The sequence below is a fragment of the Cervus elaphus genome, chromosome 19 (assembly GCF_910594005.1).
Source record: "Cervus elaphus chromosome 19, mCerEla1.1, whole genome shotgun sequence".
Classification (NCBI taxonomy): Eukaryota; Metazoa; Chordata; class Mammalia; order Artiodactyla; family Cervidae; genus Cervus; species Cervus elaphus.
The window spans coordinates 65,201,817-65,219,631 of record NC_057833.1 but is presented as its reverse complement, the minus strand read 5'-3'; the positions used below and the strand labels follow the sequence as shown (position 1 = coordinate 65,219,631).

The following is a 17,815-nucleotide window of genomic DNA, read 5'->3' as shown; positions in this document are numbered from 1 at the left end:
TCCCAAATAAAGATCCAGAACCAATGCCCATCTGGCCAAACTAGAAATAGTGGCAATTTCTTTCCTATTTAAAAACTGTACTGTCCACACCAGAAACCTACCTACAAAGTCCCAAAGCAGGTTAAAGATGTCCATCTCATATATAATCACATTACAAATTTAAATACATAATGCTGGTATTTAGGGGAAGAAAAATTACATGAAAACAAATGGATGTGAATAATCTGACTTTATTTGGCATGCTAACACAGTTTAAACTATTAATAAATTAGTATGTACAGTTATCAAAAATGTTGGGTGCTTTCCAAAAAAAGGGTTTCTGAATGTGTACACTCAAGTATATGCAGAATCCTCTGATATGGAGTTTCTGAAGAATGGAGTGTCCTTCTCTGTTAAGTCATCTTTAGTGTTTAGTTTAGAAAGGTTTCGATTACCATTCCAGTGCCTGCAAACCACAAAACCTGAAATTATAGTCCTGAATTTAGAAATCCCGATTCAGTCTCCTGATTTTAACAGATGAGGAACCCACTGGTCTTGCCAAAGATTACAAAGCTAGCAGGTGACAGAGCCTGGATTACAAATCAGTCCTCAGAGGGGCTCTGAAATGTCTGTGAAGCTAAGCAAGGGACACCACAGAACTCTAGTCATATCTGCAAGACCCTGGTTTTACTTTCTGCTTAACATAGGATTAAATCCTGATGTGTTCTTTGTGGTTAACAGATGTAGTGACTCAGTTGCTTTAGGGAATGAAATCATGCCTGTGATCATGTTCTTGAATATCACTGATCACCAGTGCCACTGGCTTGTCTCCTGGGACATTTGGACTTGGGCACCTTTTCTTCCTGCTCTTATGCTCACAGCAGAAGTGACATTAAAGATGTCTGTTCTTATTTGAAATTCATCATCGGTTATCGGTATCTACAAAACCATCAGATCTGAGTGTGGGACAGTCTTTTTCTCTTTGCAATTCATCCCCACCAGTTAGCACACACCCTGCTCTGTTCACTTGAGCCATCACTGGTTTCAAAGCAACTGTGGATGACTTCTGGGGTGTCAGTGTCCCCGACAGTGATTTCTTAACACATCAAGAACACGTTGTACACTTCATATAACGTACCAAGCAGTTCTGGCATGCAATTTTTGGCAATTTACTTCTCAGTCTAATGGCTTCACATAGCCATGCTATTGGCAGGAGAAAAAAAGCCACTGGCCTGTTTTAATTTAAACCCCCAATGAATGTACAGCACATTTATTAGTGATAATATGCTCACATTCTGGCAAGCTATTTTTCTCATTAATTGCAGGAGCCAATTCCACAACAACCCACCAGACATCAGTTAATTTTATGTACACACAAAGGTGTGTACATAAAGGGAATTTTTGAATTTCTATGCAAGTGATTCTATTTTTTGCTACTCTCACGGCTGTGGCAAGGGAAGACCAATGGCCTATCTTTGTATGTTTCTTTTTCTCCAGGGCAAATATTCTCTGCAAGAGTGAATGTATGTGTGGTTGCAGCTTATAGAGGCTTATTATATATGCCCTTGGGCTTTCCTGGTGGCTCAGTCAGTAAAGAATCTGCCTGCAATATGGGAGACCTGGGTTTGATCCCTGGGTTGGGAAGGTCCCCTAGAGAAGGGAATGGCTACCCACCTTAGTATTCGTGCCTGGAGAATCCCCATGGACACAGGAGTCTGGCAGGCTGCAGTCTATGGGGTCAGAGTCGGATTCAACTGAGCAACTAAGCGCAGCACATATATGCCCTCAGGGGCCTATTTAATTAGAACAGGCATCTCATTTTCAAGTTCATCCTTAGTAAATACAAGAGCTGTTATCAAAGCTTTACCTTTTAGGACTGGTGACTTGATTTGGTGGTAGTGCTGAAAGCACAGCCGCCAACCACAAAGACTTGACATTAACCCCCACTAGAGTGAAATTTCATTAGCCTTATTGAAAAACAAATACACACCCAAGAACCCAGATACAGAAATATTAGTTGCACTGATCTCACAAAACCACTCAAGCATTTAATTAAATAACTAAGTAGGCACAGTTTTCTCCTATCATTCTGTTACCAGTTTCACTTTCTTTGGCTGTTTTTTATCATGTCCTGATTTTCAAGGAAAACACAGAATATTGATAAGCAAAGTCCATATTCTTTGACCATTTTGTTTTTTGACTTTTCTTCTTAACTCACTAACTTTGTGAGCTCAGTATATTCTTCCTTTGCACCACGACCAGGACCCAGTATATGAAGCATAATGAAATGGCATATTTAACAGAACACAGATCCCTGATGAAGGTCAGTGTGGTGAGCGACTAGAAGGTGCAGTCCCAACGGACCAGAGGCAACTGACTTCCTTTAGCTTACAGCAGCAAAGCTGATGTTAAACTGCAAAGAAAGGGCTGATTTTAAAAATCTTCGTAAGTGACCAAAATAAAAATCTTTAAGTTAAAGAAAACTAATGCTTTGAGGTAGATGATGCTGAGGTCAGATAACAAAGTCATAAAGATATAAAAATAAAACCGAGGGAAAAAAGCACTGATTTCAAATTATCTTCTTTTATGTTTGGATGCAAACACTTCCAGTTCAAAGTTTAAGCACAAAATCCAGGTATGTCATGTGGTGGACTTGCTTCTTCAACAGGAGATGAACTTGGCGCCCAATGGAAAGAATCGACTCTCATGAACAGCAAACCACAAAATGATTGTCCCTGTGAAGAAGCCGGTGACTCTGTGTTAGACTTTTCCAGCTTGCCTCATTCCCCAAGTTCAGGTTTTAGAATCTAAAAGTCTTCTTCAGCATTTAACTAGTTCTTTGCTGGTGGAAGGGGCTGGGACTGTCTCTCCACACGTGAACTGATCCTAAGACAGAACAAGAAATTACACTACTCATTGAGTGTGTGTCACAGATGCATCAATAGTAAGATTTCATTTTGTTACACAATCAGTCTTGCTCTGTTAAGTTTTTCCTTTGTTCTATGACTTCATCCTTGGTCAAAGTCAGCGCCAGAAACATGATCTTGAAAGTGTGTAAGTTTTTAGACCCAAATTCATATTTAATGCACCATATTATTATCTTAGGTCATGCTAGTGGTAAAGAACCCAACTGCCAGTGCAGGAGAGGTAACAGACATGGATTTGATCCGTGGGTCTGGAAGATCCTCTGGAGGAGGGCATGGCAACCCACTCCAGTATTCTTGCCTGGAGAATCCCATGGACAGAGAAGACTGGCAGGCTAAAGTCCATAGGGTTGCACAGGAAGACACGACTAAAGTGACTTAGCACGCACACACCTTACCTTATAAACAAACATGTCCATCTTCACTACAGAGCTCCCACTTCTCAGAAATCACATTTATGAAACACATGTTATATCTTTTAAGTTTCTGTATTAATTACTACTTGCACTACTACTTCTCCACTTCAATACTCGGTCACTTAAATACCTGTTCTCTTCAAATTACTTCTTCCAACTAAAGTGGGTAGCTCTTTTATGTTTCCCAACACAGATAATCTGCAAATTAGCTACTCTGCAAATGAAGTTCACCCTCTGATGGTTTATCCTGGCTTATGCCAGCCACCCCAGGAAACCTCTGTGTTCCAGGTTTCTCCTCATCTCCTGTAGTCTGATCCCTGTAAGGATCAGCCTTATTCGGTCCCCGGCATTCTCTGACCGCTGCCCAGCACCTGGAACCCTCCCACTGTATTCTTTGGAACCTATGGTCCACCATCAACATGAGGCTCCATGTTCTCAACGTCTGTAAATCAGCCTTCTTGCTATAACAGGGTTCTCAATGGGTGGTGGAAAGGAGGTGTTACTTTTATCTTTGGGGACACTTGGCAATGTGTAGAGACATTCTGGGGTGACATACTGAGGGGTGCCACTGGCATTGGATGGGCAGAGGCCAGGGATGCTACTCAACAGCTTAACTGCCTGATCGCCTGACTTGAAATCGCCATCTCTCCACATACCAGCACTCCTGCTCACCATTGGCTTGTTCTCTGCTTTTCAGAACACATTTAAATGCAAGAATAAATCAGTAAACTGCTAAAGTACAGTCTAAATTATAGCCTGTTTCTGTCAGGAGTCTAAGGGTCTTGTGCCCACCTTGCCTATAACCACTTTAGAGTTTATCCTTAAGAATGTTAAGCACTGTTATGTGACAATTAAATCTCAACAACAACAAACTCAGAAAGTAGAATGTTAAGTCTCTTAAGACTCCTTTCAAAGTACTGACCAAAAGTTGGGGTCGAGGCGGGCAGTCGTAACACTTATTTTGTTTTCTATTGTCAATATCTTTGGATGAAAACAACAGGACAACTAAAGATTAAAATGAAAATTGTAAAATTCCAACTATGACACAGCTCAAACAAGATAATGCAGAGTTCTATGTATAAGTCAGGTAAGAGATACTATAAAACTGTTCCTTTCAAAATAAGCCCAGGAGCTCTTAACGATTTTAATTACTTATTAAATAATGGAGGAATAAAGACTTTCAATTAAATAATCTTTATGATCATTTTCCTCTGTTAAATAAGTAATTCCAGTAATATTCATTAGATACAGAACAGTTTATTGCCTTCTCCAAAAAGTTAATAAATAGAGCTTTTAAAATTTTAATTTACAATACAAAAATTTAATTTACAATTACTTATGAATGGCTTTTAAAAATTCGTTTAAAAAACATAGCATTTTCCTAACACACCATTAGAAAACAATCTCCTGCACTTATATATCACAGGCAGACTGCTCAAGGTTCTTGCAACCCTCTCCCCCCTACCCCCCGTTTTAAAAACTGATTTCTTACCTTGTCATAAATCACTTTTATAATGAGAGAGCAGCTAGGGCACGTTGCCACGTCTTCCCCGTTCTCCAAATCTTCCTATAAATAAAATTAAACACCGTATGGTCAGCGCAACCTTCCCTTGGGGATCTCTTCCTCCCCAACCCTCTCATTCTGTGGGCAAGCTCCTAGGAGGCTGGCCTCCTCACAAGACAGTTCAGTTCAGTTCAGTCGCGTCTGACTCTTTGCAACCCTACGGACCGCAGCACGTCAGGCCTCCCTGTCCATCACCAACTCCCGGAGTTTACTCAAACTCATGTCCATCGAGTGGTTGATGCCATCTAACCATCTCATCCTCTGTTGTCCCCTTCTCCTCCCGCCTTCAATCTTTCCCAGCATCAGAGTCTTTCCCAAGGAGTCAGCTCTTCGCATCAGGTGGCCAAGGTATTGGAGTTTCGGCTTCAACATCAGTCCTTCCAATGAATATTCAGGACTGATCTCCTTTAGGATGGGCTGGTTGGATCTCCTTGCAGTCCAACGGACTGTCAAAGAGTCTTCTCCAACATGATAGTTCAAAAACATCAATTGTTCGGTGCTCAGCTTTCTCTATAGTCCAACTCTCACATCCATACATGACCACTGGACAAACCCACAAGGCACGTGAGGACCAAAAGCACCTCCCGAGAGAAACGCCAGCCCCATTCTTCCCTGGAAGAGTCACTTGGGGAAAAAAACACTCAGGAGGGTGAGTCATGGTTTAGTCGTCTCAACCCCCCCACCCCCACCCGGAAGACAAAAACACACTCCTTCCTCCAAACAGCATCCTAGACAGGAGAAGCTTGAGCGGCGGGGGTTGGCGAGAAGACTGGTACTCGCCGCCGTCCACCCCCTCCCCTCTCCCCTCAGGCTTGACTGAAGACCAGAACCAAGTGGCCACAAACGGCGCAAAGTACCGACTCTGGGAGAATTCAGAAGGGATGAAAAAAGGGAGCGGATAACTCAGCCGCGCGGGTCAGCGGCAGGAACTCGGCAGAACGAACACGCGCCCGCTCCGAGGAGCAGCCCGTCACCTTGGTGATGCAGAAGTTATCCCCACACGGGCAGGGGTAGAAGTAGGTCTCCGAGTCCTCGTCGTATTGGAAGTCCTCGATCTCCACCTCGTCGTGAAATACCGCCATCGTCACTGGGACCGGCACAGGTCCGTCACTTTCGCCGTCCGACCCAGGCCGGGGCCCTGGGCCAACTTCGCTTGCGGCCGCCCAGACGGGCGTCTTCACAGAGCACCTGCGCGCGGAGGCCCGCTTCCGGCCTACGGAGGCCCGCTTCCGGCGCAGAGACAATTATGCAACTCCGGGCATGAGGCCGAAGGGGTGACCGGGCATCGGTCACCATGGAGATGGTGGCTTTAGGGGGCGGAGACACGGCCTGAGAGGGCTCGCGGCTCGAGGTCGGTCGAGCGTCGCTCCGCCCATCGGGCGACAGCAACCAATGGAATGTGGGTTTCGCTCACGCGGTTGTGCGTCACGTCGAGGACGCCGGAAGCTTTCCGGCGCCAGGGCGGAGCTTGGCGCTGTTCTCGCGGCTGGGTCGGTGCGGCGGCGGCGGTATGGAGTCTCCTGACTGAGGCGTAGCGCCCAGTGTCTCACGTCCGTGGACCTCAGACCTTAAGCAGACTCCGTAGGAAGCCCCGGCCGGCCTAGGTAGCGTCAGCCGGGCCCTTGGCGCCGCTGGCGGAAAGCGCTTTGCGGGGTGAGAGGCGGCGGCGGGAACTGCTTAGCCCCCTGGACCTCCCGGGTGAGGGGCGGAAAGCTCCTCAGGGGTCTTGATTCACCGAGTGACTTTGAGCTGCGAGCAGCGCGTAGCTTGTGATCCCGCCGCGCTTGACTGTCCAGGTACAGCCCGGCCTCTCCCTCAGCCCAGCTTCTCTTCAGAAGCCCTTGAGGTGTGTGGCCGAAAGGACCAAGCGAGGTCTGTTTCGCGGGGTTGACGCTCAGTGTCATTCTTCCACCAGTGCTGGAATCTAGGTGTCATTCATTCCGTGTTATTAGTCTTTAAACGGAGATACAGAGAGTCAGATGTCTTGACCCAAATCACACACCTGGGAAATGAAGAGCCTGGCTGTCCCCAAAGTCTAGGAACGAATGACTTAACTGGTGTTGAACCACAACTCCGGGAGTTGGTGATGGACAGGGAGGCCTGACGTGCGTGGGGTCGTAAAGAGTCGGACACGACTGAGCGACTGAACTCAACCTGAACCACAGTTTCTTCTTTGTAAGAGAAATGGAATCAGGACGCAGCGTTATTATAATATCATGAGGCCTTAATATACCTTAAAGTGAAATGCAGATAAAAGGTGATAGGTCTTGTGTTGGCAAAATGGGGTTTCATGGGAGTTTTGCTCTATTACTAAGTATTTATTCAGATCTTGGTAGAGCAGGAAGGCAGTGGGGGAAAAGCCCTAATGAGAAGCAGATCTGGGCTCAGAAGATGACTGGATCTCGATCTGGGAGCTGGATATTTACATTCTTTGGCCGTATTTCTTCTGACTGGAGAAGAGTTGGATTAGAGATGATTTACAAGATTCCTTTTAGCTCTAACATTTTACTTTTGCGTGGAAATTGAGAGTTTTACTTGATTCAGCAATCACATGTACCATATTTAGTTTATGTTAACATAATACATATGTACATTTCCCTATGCTTATTTATGTATACACAAACGTTTGCATGAATTACCAATTTTGTGTGTGCCGAAGTTCCAGCTGGTTTAGCTCTTTTAAAGCTTGAAAACCTAATGGCAACGGAGTCTTCGAGAGAAAATTTGGAAGTTACATTTAGAAGGTTTATAGAATATTTCAGAGGCCTCACAAACATTCCATTTTGCTTAATTGGAGATCTAACCGGCAGTTGGAAAATGTTTGTTAATCTCGTTGAGGGTTAACTTGACTGATTCTGCTTTGAGCAAAGGAGCAGAAAAGCTCTTTTGGTAAAGCCTGTGTAGCTCAGAGGCTGTTTGCTGTGTCTTTGTGAGTGAAGTGAAAGTCGCTCAGTTGTGTCCGACTCTTTGTGACCCCATGGACTATTCTCCAGGCCAGAATACTGGAGTGGGTAGCCTTTCCCTTCTCCAGGGGATCTTCCCAACCCAGGGATCGAACCTAGGTTTCCCACTTTGCAGGCGGATTCTTTACCAGCTGAGCCACAGGGGAAGTCTTTGTAGACAAGGATTTTCCCAAGTAGCCTCTTGGAGAGAGGAAGACAGAAGAGAGTTGTTAGTGTCAGAACTGTAGTCCCAGTGATCATTTTGAGGTTGGGAATCTTTTTTGTTTTTTAGTACTTCTGAGCATAAGTACCTCCAGAATAAAGGTGAGTTATTTTTGAAGGTCCAGAAATGGGGGCATATTTGGTTCATGAAAGTGTAAATTGAAAAAAAAAAAAAAAAAAAAAAGAAAGTGTAAATTGGTAGAACCTGTAGAAAGCAGTTTGGGTCTGTCAAAAACAATTTGCTGAGGAATTTTGAAATCTGAAGTTAGTAATCCTAAAAGTTACAGAAGTTGTTGGGTAATTTTTCTTTATAATTTCTTTGTAATTTTCCAAGTTTTCTTTGAGTAGGTATTACCTCAAGTGGAAAAAGAAAAGTGAATGAACCACTTTATTAATAGTAGGTGGCACTGTGTGCCAGACCCTGTACCAGATGGTATTTACATGCATCATGTTATTAAAACAATGAGGTATAGGTATCACTCCCATTTTTAACATTGGGAAACCTGAGGGTTAGAGGCTTAAGTTTAGAAACTTGCTGAAAGGGACCAAGCCCATGAATGGCAGTAAGTTATGGTGAGAACTCGGGCCTGGCTGAGCCCAGAAACTGGGTCTTCATGACCTTCAGCACCATCTGTGATCTGATGGTGCTTGAAGCAGGGCTGGGTTAAATAGACAGCTCTGGCACTCTACGGAGTGCTCAGATTTTCCTCTAGAGTGGTGCTAGTTCCCTTGAGACCTGACTTGGGGGTCTCCTTGGCCTTGTGTACTGCTTTCATCCTGCCATCTGTTGCCACATCCCTTGTTTGGCCAGAGGTGTGTCCCCTTATGGTTCTGTCAGTTTGAGTGCATACTGTGCTGAAGAAAGTAAAACTGTAGCAAAACCTGTGATGCATTGTTTTACGCCACCCAATGTTTTTGAATAAAACATAACAGTGACTACTGAACTACTTTTATTCCTAGAAAAGAGTGGACACATTTCATAATGAGATATCTTTGGACTCTGAGAGTATGACAAAAACAAGTTTACTAGTAGCTGTACGGTCATTTGAGATCACACATTTATGGTTTAAAAATAATTTTTTAAAAATCGTAATGCTGCTGATTTGGAAAACAACAGTGACCAAAATTCTTAGCATGAGATTAAAGTTAGAACTAGGTCATACTTATGTCATAGCAGCTATGTTGTTAGAAGGTGCCAGGCTAAGCTCAGACAGAATAAAACTAAGACAGAAACAGATGAACGTGGACTAGATTTTGGAACTAGAGCCCTATCACTTGCTGAGACAGGATGATGTGTGAACAAGCAGTGAGAGAAAGAAAAAAACAAACCAAGAATCCCTCAAAGAGCATGAAGGCACACAAATAAACTCAGAGCTAGCACGGCACCTGCTAATTTAGAATCCCAGGTGCCAGTGAGGAAGCACAGGGGTTCTCGGCATTTGGAAAGGGGACCCGAGTGAAATACAAGTTACTGCAGAGTGCTGGACTCAGAACCAGCAGAACCGGGCTCAGATCTGACTCCTTTCTAGCTTTTGACCTTGGGCCAGTCACCTCTTCCCCTTTTTAAATGGAAATGGCAAGACAACCTCACTTGGTTGCTTAAAGGGGTACATGTCTGTTGCAGAAATAAAATAACTTTTTGGTTTGGGCCTTACCTCACCAAATGAGGATACAAACGTTGATGGAATGTTCTTTTTTTGTAATGGTTTTGAAAATTACTTAATATATGTTAATTTTCTCTAGTTAATTAATGCTTACATTGAATGAATAAAACCATTGGACACATTCCAAGATATGGATAGGTTTTTTCCTTTTTGTTTTGTATTGTTTACTTTTTTATTTTTTGAATGTGGCATTAAAATGTGGCCATTCTAATTTTTTTTTATTGAAGTATGAGTGCATGCATGCTCAGTTGTGTCCTACTCTTTGCAACCTCCCGGATTGTAGTCTGCCAGGCTCCTCTGTCCATGGAATTTTCCAGGCAAGAATACTGGAGTGGGTTGCCATTTCCTACTCCAGGGGATCAAACCTGCATCTCTTGTGTCTTCTGCATTGGCAGGCTGCCTGGGAAGCCCTTACTGAAGTATAGTTGATTTACAATATCCCTTAGTTTCAGGTGAACACCACAATGATTTAGTTATATTATACATACATGTATATATATCAGATTCTCTTCCCTTAGAGGTTTTTACATAATACTGAGTATTGTTCCCTGTATTATACAGTAGGTCCTCACTGGTTATCTGTTTTATATATAGTAGTGTATGTTAATCCCAAGCTCCTAACATATACCCCCCCCCCCCTTCCTCTTTGGTAACCATAAGTTTGTTTTCTGTGTCTGTGAGTCTGTTTCTGTTTTGTCGATAAGTTCATTTATATCATACTTTAGATCCACGTGTAGGTGATCCCACATGAGTGTCTTTTGCTGACTTCACCTTGTATGTTCATCTTAGGTCCATCCGTGTTGCTGCAAATAGCATTATTTCATTCTTTTTTTAAGGCTGAGTAATATTCCATTGTGTATTTTATCCACATTTGTATCCATTTCATCTTTCAGTGGACGTTTAGGTTACTCCCATGTCTTGGCTTTGTAAATAGTGCTGCAGTGAGCATTGGAGTGTGTGTATCTTTTCAGTTGTAATTTTCTCCAGGTACATGTCCAGGAGTGGGATTGAAGGATCATATGGTAGCTCTATTTTTAGTTTTTTAAGGAGCCTCCATACTCTTCTCCATAAAGGCTATACCAATTTGCATTCCCACCTATAGTGTAGAATTGTTCCTTTTTCTGCACCCTCTTTAGCATTTAGTATTTGTGAACTTTTTTGTTGATGGCCATTCTGACTGGTGTGAGGTTATACCTCATTGTAGTTCTGATTTGTATTTCTCTCATAATTAGTGATGTTGAGCATCTTTTCGTGTGCCTTTTTTGCTGTCTGTGTGTCTTTGGGGAAATGTCTGTTTAATCTTATGCCCATTGTTTGATTGGGTTATTTTTTTAATATAGAGCTGTTTGTGTATTTTGGAGATTAAGCCCTTGTAGGTCAGTCACATTGTTTGCAAATATTTTCTCCCATTCTGTAGGTTGTTTTTTTATTTGGTTTATGGTTTCCTTTGCTTTGCAAAAGCTTTTAAGTTTAATTAGGTCCCATTTGCTTATTTTTGTTTTTATTTTTATTACTCTAGGAGACAGATAAAAAAAAAATCTGTGATTTCTGTCAAAGAGATTGCTGTCTTTATGTTTTCCTCCACAATTTTTATAATATCCAGTCTCACATTTAGGTCTCTAATTCATTTTGAGTTTATTTTTGTGTGTGGTGTTAGGGAGTGTTCTAATTTCTTCTTTTGCATGTAGCTGTCCAGTTTTCACAGCCTCACTTATTGGAGAGACTATCTTTTCTCCATTGAATATTCTTGCCTCTGTCATAGATTAATTGACCATAGGTGCGTGGGTTTGTTTCTGGGCTTTGTATCCTGTTCCACTGATATATATATTAGTCTTTATGCCAGTACCATGCTCTTTTTATGACTGTAGCTTTGTAGTATAGTCTGAAGTCATGGAGTCTTCAGCTCTGCATTTCTTTCTCAAGATTGTTTTGGTTCTTCAGGGTTTTTTTGTGTGTTTCTGTACAAATTAAAACATTTTTTTTTGTTCTAGTTCTGTGAAAAATTCCATTGGTAATATGATAGAGATTGTGTTGAATCTGTAGATTGCCTTGGGTAATATAGTCATTTTGACAGTATTGATCCTTCTAACCCAAGAACATGGTCTATCTTTCCATTTGTTTGTGTCATCTTTGATTTCTTTGGTCAGCTTCCTGTAGTTTTAAGAGTATAGGTCTTTTATCTCCTAAGGTAGCTTTATTCCTAAGTATTTTATTCTTTTTGATGTATGGTAATTGCAATTCTTTTCTTAATTTCTCATTCTGATCTTTCATTGTTAGTGTATCAGAACACAACAGATTTCTATGCATTAATTTTGTATATTGGGACCTTACCAAATTTATTGATGAGCTCTAGTAATAAATTACTTAGTATATGTTAATTTTCTATAGTTAATTAATACTTTCATTGATTATATTAAGCCACTGGATGTGTTTCAAAATATGGATAGGTTTTTTCTTTAAATACCCTATTGCTTTAGAAGGCACTTTGAACACAGTTTGATAAAATACCCTTTATTTGCCAGTAGGTGGCACTCTTGGTTATGATTACTATTGTTAAGAAACAAGATTTTAGAATTTTAAAGAAATCAGCTTTTAAAAATTAAGCTTTCTTTGTTTTCCAATTCAAGTTGAGCAGTAGATCAAACAGTATAGTCACTAAAAGATGTGTCTTAGATGAGGGCAACTTATTGTAGCAATAGATGTCCAAAACATTGAGCAGAACAGTGTGTCCGTGTTTGCCTACTTATCAGTTAAATTTTGTCAGGGAGGTTGGCCCCAAATGACATGTACCTGTTATCAGCGCAGCCACTGGTCTGGTTGTTCATGGGGTGGAGACCCTAAGCAGCAGGAGATACAGACGGTTCAAGAAAGATGAGTGGGCGTCCCTGGTGGCTCAGCGGTAAAGAATCCACCTGCACTGCAGGAGACATGGGTTCGATCCCTGGGTGGGGAAGATGCCCTGGAGGAGGACGTGGCAACCCACTTCAGTACTCGTCTGGGAAATCCCATGGACAGAGGAGCTTGGCAGTCTATAGTCCATGGGGTCTCAAAGAGTCGGACACGACTGAGCGATGAAACAACAACAAGAAAGATGAAAGAGAGAAGCAGCAAGAGAAACAGATGAGAGAAGTGGGAACATGAGGAATGGATGGAAGGGGGGCGTCATGGAGAGTAGGCTGGCTGTGAGGTGGTGCTTGCTTATTACAGTGAGTCTTTGCTTTTACCGTTAAGAGACAGGAGTGCAGTTTTTTGTTTGTTTTTTAAATAAATCTATTTATTTATCTGTTTTTGGCTGTGCAGGGTCTTCGTTGTGGCTCAGGGGCTTTCTCTGGTTGTGGTGAGTAGGGGTTGTGGAGCACGTGCTTCTCTTGTTGTGGATCACGGACTTCAGTAGTCGTGGCGCATGGGCTTCGTTGCTCCTAGGCATGTGGAATCTTCCTGGACCAGGGATTGAACGCATACCTCTGCATTGGCCGGTGGACTGTCCGCTGTGCCACCAGGGAAGTCCCGAGATGGCAGTGCTTTTGAACAACTTCCCAAACATTGTTCTTACATGTTGTCTCTGCCATTGCAGGAACTTGGTGAGAGTTTCAGTAGATGGCACTGTTTGTGTTCCAACCCGTGTGTATGCCAGAGGGCTCAGTGTAATTCCAGGCTCAGAATATTGCGTGTCAGCCAGCCAGCCAGCCAGCCAGCCACACACTTAATGATTCCCAAACTCTCATGGACCTCTGAAGTAAGTTTTGCCTTCCTTCTTTTAGTGATTAATATACCATTTTTGGTTTAGCACATTCAGAGGAGAGAAACTACGTTTTACATGAGGTGGACAGAGGCCTTTTACTTCGTTCATATACTAGAGAGAAAAACAGCCAATAGCATGTTTATCCACAATGGCAAGAAATAGATCTTTTATCCAAAGGCTAGTTAGCAGTGGCTTTTTAATATGATTTCGTAGTAACTGAATGAATTACATATGATAATTGTCACCTCTCAATTTATTTACTTTCATTTCCTGTCTGTATCTTCTAAAATATCTTCAAGCTTCCGAAGGTCTTTGTTTTGTTCATGTGGCCCCAGGGCCTGCTACATGATGGACTCTTAGTAATAAATATTGGTCAAATGAAGGGCTATATTAATGAGTGTGGAGTAGGAATGTAGCACACTTCCCTTGGAGTAGGAATGTAGACTTCACTTGAATATTTTCTAACATTGTATTTGTTGCAATTCATTTATGTGGTACCTACCAAAGAGCTCAGGAAATAGTGTTCACGTACATTCTCGTTTATTCTGAAGCCAACAAAGACAGGAAAGGACAGATATATGTGGCAACATCACTTGTTACAAGTGGCCATCCTTAGCAGTGTGCTTGCTTGCGAAGTTGCTTCAGTCATGTCAGACTCTTTTCGATCCCATTGACTGTAGGGTTAGATGCTTGTGTCCTTGGGATTCTGTAGGCAAGAGTACTGGAGTGGGTTGCCATGCCCTTCCCCAGGGGATCTTCCCAGCCGAGTGATCGAACCCATGTCTTTTATGTCTCCTGCATTGGCAAGTGAGTTCTTTACCACTAGCACCACCTGGGAAGCCCTTTTAAGCAAAGAAGGATTTAAGAATTAGCAGAGAAAGAACAGAGTGATAGGAAGCAAAAACAAATATATCATCTGACTCCCGATGAGTGGTTTTCCTGATAGGCAGTAGTTTTTAGAATTTGATGTGTTGGAGAATCTTTCTGTTTTTTTTTTCTTTAAACTTGATTTTGAAATTTGACATGTACGCGGAAGTACATAAATCTTAAGACTGCTTGGTTGAATTTTTAAGACAAAATTTTTTGGGGGGAGCAATTTTAGGTTCACAGCAAGATTGAGGGCAAGTACAGAGGTTTCCTCTGTGCCTGCCCCCACATATGCACAGCCCCCCATCGTCCACAGCCCCCACTGGAGTGGGGCCTTGGTTATAATCGGTGAACCTTCACTGATCCGGAGAGCCATCCCAAGTCTTAACAGCATGCTCACTCTTGGTGTTGTATGTTCTGTGGATGTGGACAAACGTATGATGACATGTATCCGTCATTATGGTACCATTTGGAGTATTTTGACTGCTCTGAAACTCCTCTTGTGTTGGAGGAATTTTTTTCACAATGAAAATACCCATATAATCAACATTCAGATTAAGAAACAACTTTGTTACAGCCACCTCACCATGGGTAACTGCTCATTTGATTTCCAGCTCCACAGGTTCATTTTTTTCTGTTTTTGTACTATGTATGACTGGACTCGTACAATAGGTGCTTTGTATAGGTGCTCTTTTGAGTCTTTTCTGTCATTCTTTTCATTTACTGAGATATTTGTGTTATTTATTTTACTGCCTGTGGTTGAAGTCTGTTTATTCTCATTGCTGTGAACCTCAGAAAATTTGTCTGCCCTTTTCTCTTTATCTCTTAAGAAATATTAAAGACTTATGTGGTGCTCTGGGCAGAATATAATTACTAGGCAGTTATAAAATCTGCTGTCCTCTTCTGTGATAGTGTAAGATCAGTCCCGGAAGCTTGGTCAGAGATTTTGGAAACTAATAGAGGACAGGAATATTTGACAGCACCGATAATTATTGCTACATATGCATGTGTTGTGGGGATCAGTTGACTCAACTCTAAATAGCAGCAGCAGTTTTGTCAGGGTAAAGTTAGGTTTTTAATTGTTTTGCTGTTAGATCAGCTCATGGCATCAGCAACAAAAATCCAAACTCTTCTTCACTGGCCCCTAAGACAGTCTGATGTTTCCCTCCTTTTTCTTGGAAAGTTGTGACTTTGAGTTTGCTGTCTCCCAGGAAGCACCATGGTGGTCGTGATCCCCAGGCTGCTGCGAGGCTCTGTGGGCGCCATCTGCACTCAGGCGGCTCCGCTGCGATTGACACCCAGTGCTTTGCGCCACCTCACTAGGAGCAGGTGAGTGGTCACCTTCAGTGTCGTTTGCGGTGGATTTTCAAAGAGCCTGGACCTGCTGAAGACGGTGGGAGGCAGGTCGTAGCATCTTTCTGAACTGTGCCTGCTGTCAGTGGGTCGTAAGCTTTGGTTAGTTTATAGATTCCTATGGGCTGTTCTCTAGGATCCATAATGTTATATTGTATCCTGGACAGCCAGTTATATTGTGTACTGGATGGCGTTCCTTTCCACTCACAGGTACTGGATAGTCACGATAATTAATACTGTAATTAATTTTTAGGAGGGTAATACTTAAGTAACCTAATTTTACTTTCTATTAAAGTGTAATGAAATCCAAAAGGAGACCTGATCACTTGGAGAGAACCGCAGATGTCGTTCGCCAGGAGGTTTGTATCTCGGGCCAGGGCAGGTTCTCCTAGCTTGCAGTCTGCACACGGTTAGGCCCGGCTTACCACGGCGGCTTTAGATGAGCTTGAATCCCTTTGAGGGACAGTCCGGGCAGGTTTGTTATATTTCTCTCCAGAACTTCTCCAAATGTGACATAGGACAACTGATTTGAAAAGACGATAGCCGAATACTCCAGTCATTCCCTTGAAACTCAGAATGGATGGATTTGTTTCTGATGAAGGGAGTGTTGTAGCAACGGAGGGAACTGACCTCACAGGCATAAGGTTTAGGGTGCTATTTTAGGAAGAGATCTTCCTTTAGAGCCTCAATTTTATGAGTAGCTTGCCTTTTCTTTCTCTTTTTGGCACCATGTCTCAAAGTCCTTGTTCTTATCCCTACTTTAGAACACCTTCTTATTTCATCAAAAGGGAGAAAGTACTAACATCTGAGAAAGGAAGGTGAGTGAGCTCTCATTACCTTCCCATGTGCAGAATTTTTCCTCCACATTCAGACCATGGAAGGGCTAATCCACCAACCCGAAGGGGTGTCACGGGCTGGAAAGTAAAGGATCCTCACCCTTTACCTCCGTGAGTAACCCCATTTTCTTTTAAAAACATAAATTAGATATTTGATTTTTTTTTGAATGATTCTTCAAATACTTGGTTTGTGTTTAGCTTAGTTTTATAAGTATTTTTAACAGTTAAAAAACTATGTATTTTATATAAAGAAGGATTATCCACTTCTATAAACATGGTCAGAAATTATATTGTTGCTGTAGTTTAGTTTTTAGTATTAATAATAGAATTTAATGTAAGAGAGCATTATTTAGGCTCCACTTTTCAAGCTTATTCTACTTTCAGAAAATTGCTTTGGGACCAAGAGTGGTGTATTTGTGGATTCAGCTTTAAGCCCGTGTGTTTTTGAGGAGTCTGTGTAAAAGTAGTTCAGCATAATAGATTTATGGATGTGTAGGAAAATATGCTTTTCCCACTGATGATAAATCTGAAAGTACTTTTTTTGGTTTGTTCAACACACAAAAGTGCTGATTCTGTAAATGTGGTATTTGTTAGAATTCCTTTTTGAAAAGTGAAATCTTGCCAGTTTTGAAGAAAAAGCAGTTTATTTAGCAGGCTTGGACTGTACTTTTTTCTTTTGTATTTTGAGGCAGGTAGAATTAGAGTTGAGTTTGGCAGCCTTTCCTTTAAGGGGCCAGATAGTGAGTGTTTTAGGCTTCCAGGGCCAAGCTTAGTTACAACTACAAAACTGCCTTTGTCGTGTGAGGATGGCCCTAGGCAGCATGTGGGCAGATTGGTGGGGCTGTTTGCCAGTGAGATGGTATTTACCAGAACACCCGGATTTGGCCTGTGGTTTGATTGTATTTTGCCAATCCCTCAGTTAGAGTAGCAATTCAAAATTTGCCAGGACAAAACTATGGAGACTTGTGAGAGGTTATTTTGAGCCAAGTTGAAGAAAACTTGACAGAAAGTCAGTGTAAGCTCTGTTAGCGTGAACAGCTGAGGGTTTTCACGCCTGGAAGTCAGAGATTTGTGGGGTAACTCCAGTTGTGGCATCGCTTCGGGGGAGGCGGGGGCGGGTTTTTTCCAGCGGCCACTCCTCTCCTGTTTCTCGTTTCCATTCCTCCACCACAGAAGGAGAGCAGGAGCTGGGGGCGGGGGCTGGGTGAAGCTTGGGGGCGTCGGGAGCCGTGACCTCTGCAGTGTGAGGTGACCGCCACGGTGTGAGGTGACCGCCGCCGTGTGAGGCGACCTCGCGGTGTGAGGT

The 17,815-nt window shown here is 42.5% G+C and overlaps 2 protein-coding genes across 12 annotated transcripts in view; one reads left to right on the top strand and one right to left on the bottom strand.

The window, feature by feature from the left end:
• Positions 1-212: 212 nt before the first annotated feature.
• On the bottom strand, positions 213-5,989 carry DPH3 (diphthamide biosynthesis 3). Its single transcript, XM_043873895.1, has 3 exons — positions 5,858-5,989; positions 4,812-4,886; positions 213-2,865 (listed from the first exon to the last, which is right to left on the bottom strand). Exons 1-3 carry the CDS (start codon positions 5,963-5,965, stop codon positions 2,800-2,802), a joined length of 249 nt encoding a protein of 82 aa, XP_043729830.1. The 5' UTR covers positions 5,966-5,989; the 3' UTR covers positions 213-2,799.
• OXNAD1 (oxidoreductase NAD binding domain containing 1) overlaps positions 5,847-17,815 on the top strand; it is a 45,241-nt gene continuing 33,272 nt past the window's right edge. Inside the window, exons 1-4 of one of the 11 annotated variants that reach the window (XM_043873892.1) lie at positions 5,849-5,985; positions 13,286-13,447; positions 15,532-15,649; positions 15,969-16,032. In XM_043873892.1, the coding sequence (XP_043729827.1) occupies positions 15,540-15,649; positions 15,969-16,032 (174 nt within the window). In that variant the 5' untranslated portion in view covers positions 5,849-5,985; positions 13,286-13,447; positions 15,532-15,539. Of the gene's footprint in view, positions 5,986-6,342; positions 6,730-13,285; positions 13,448-15,531; positions 15,650-15,968; positions 16,033-17,815 lie in introns of those variants that run through there. The other 10 variants (XM_043873890.1, XM_043873888.1, XM_043873883.1 and 7 more) reach the window with 10 other exon arrangements.

Coding starts and splice junctions, on each gene's coding strand:
- DPH3 (XM_043873895.1), bottom strand. CDS start 5,965: ATGGCGGTATTTCACGACGAGGTGGAGATCGAGGACTTCCAATACGAC. Junction 4,887..5,857: donor ATAACTTCTGCATCACCAAG/GTGACGGGCTGC, acceptor TTTTATTTATAG/GAAGATTTGGAGAACGGGGA. Junction 2,866..4,811: donor TAAAAGTGATTTATGACAAG/GTAAGAAATCAG, acceptor GTTCTGTCTTAG/GATCAGTTCACGTGTGGAGA.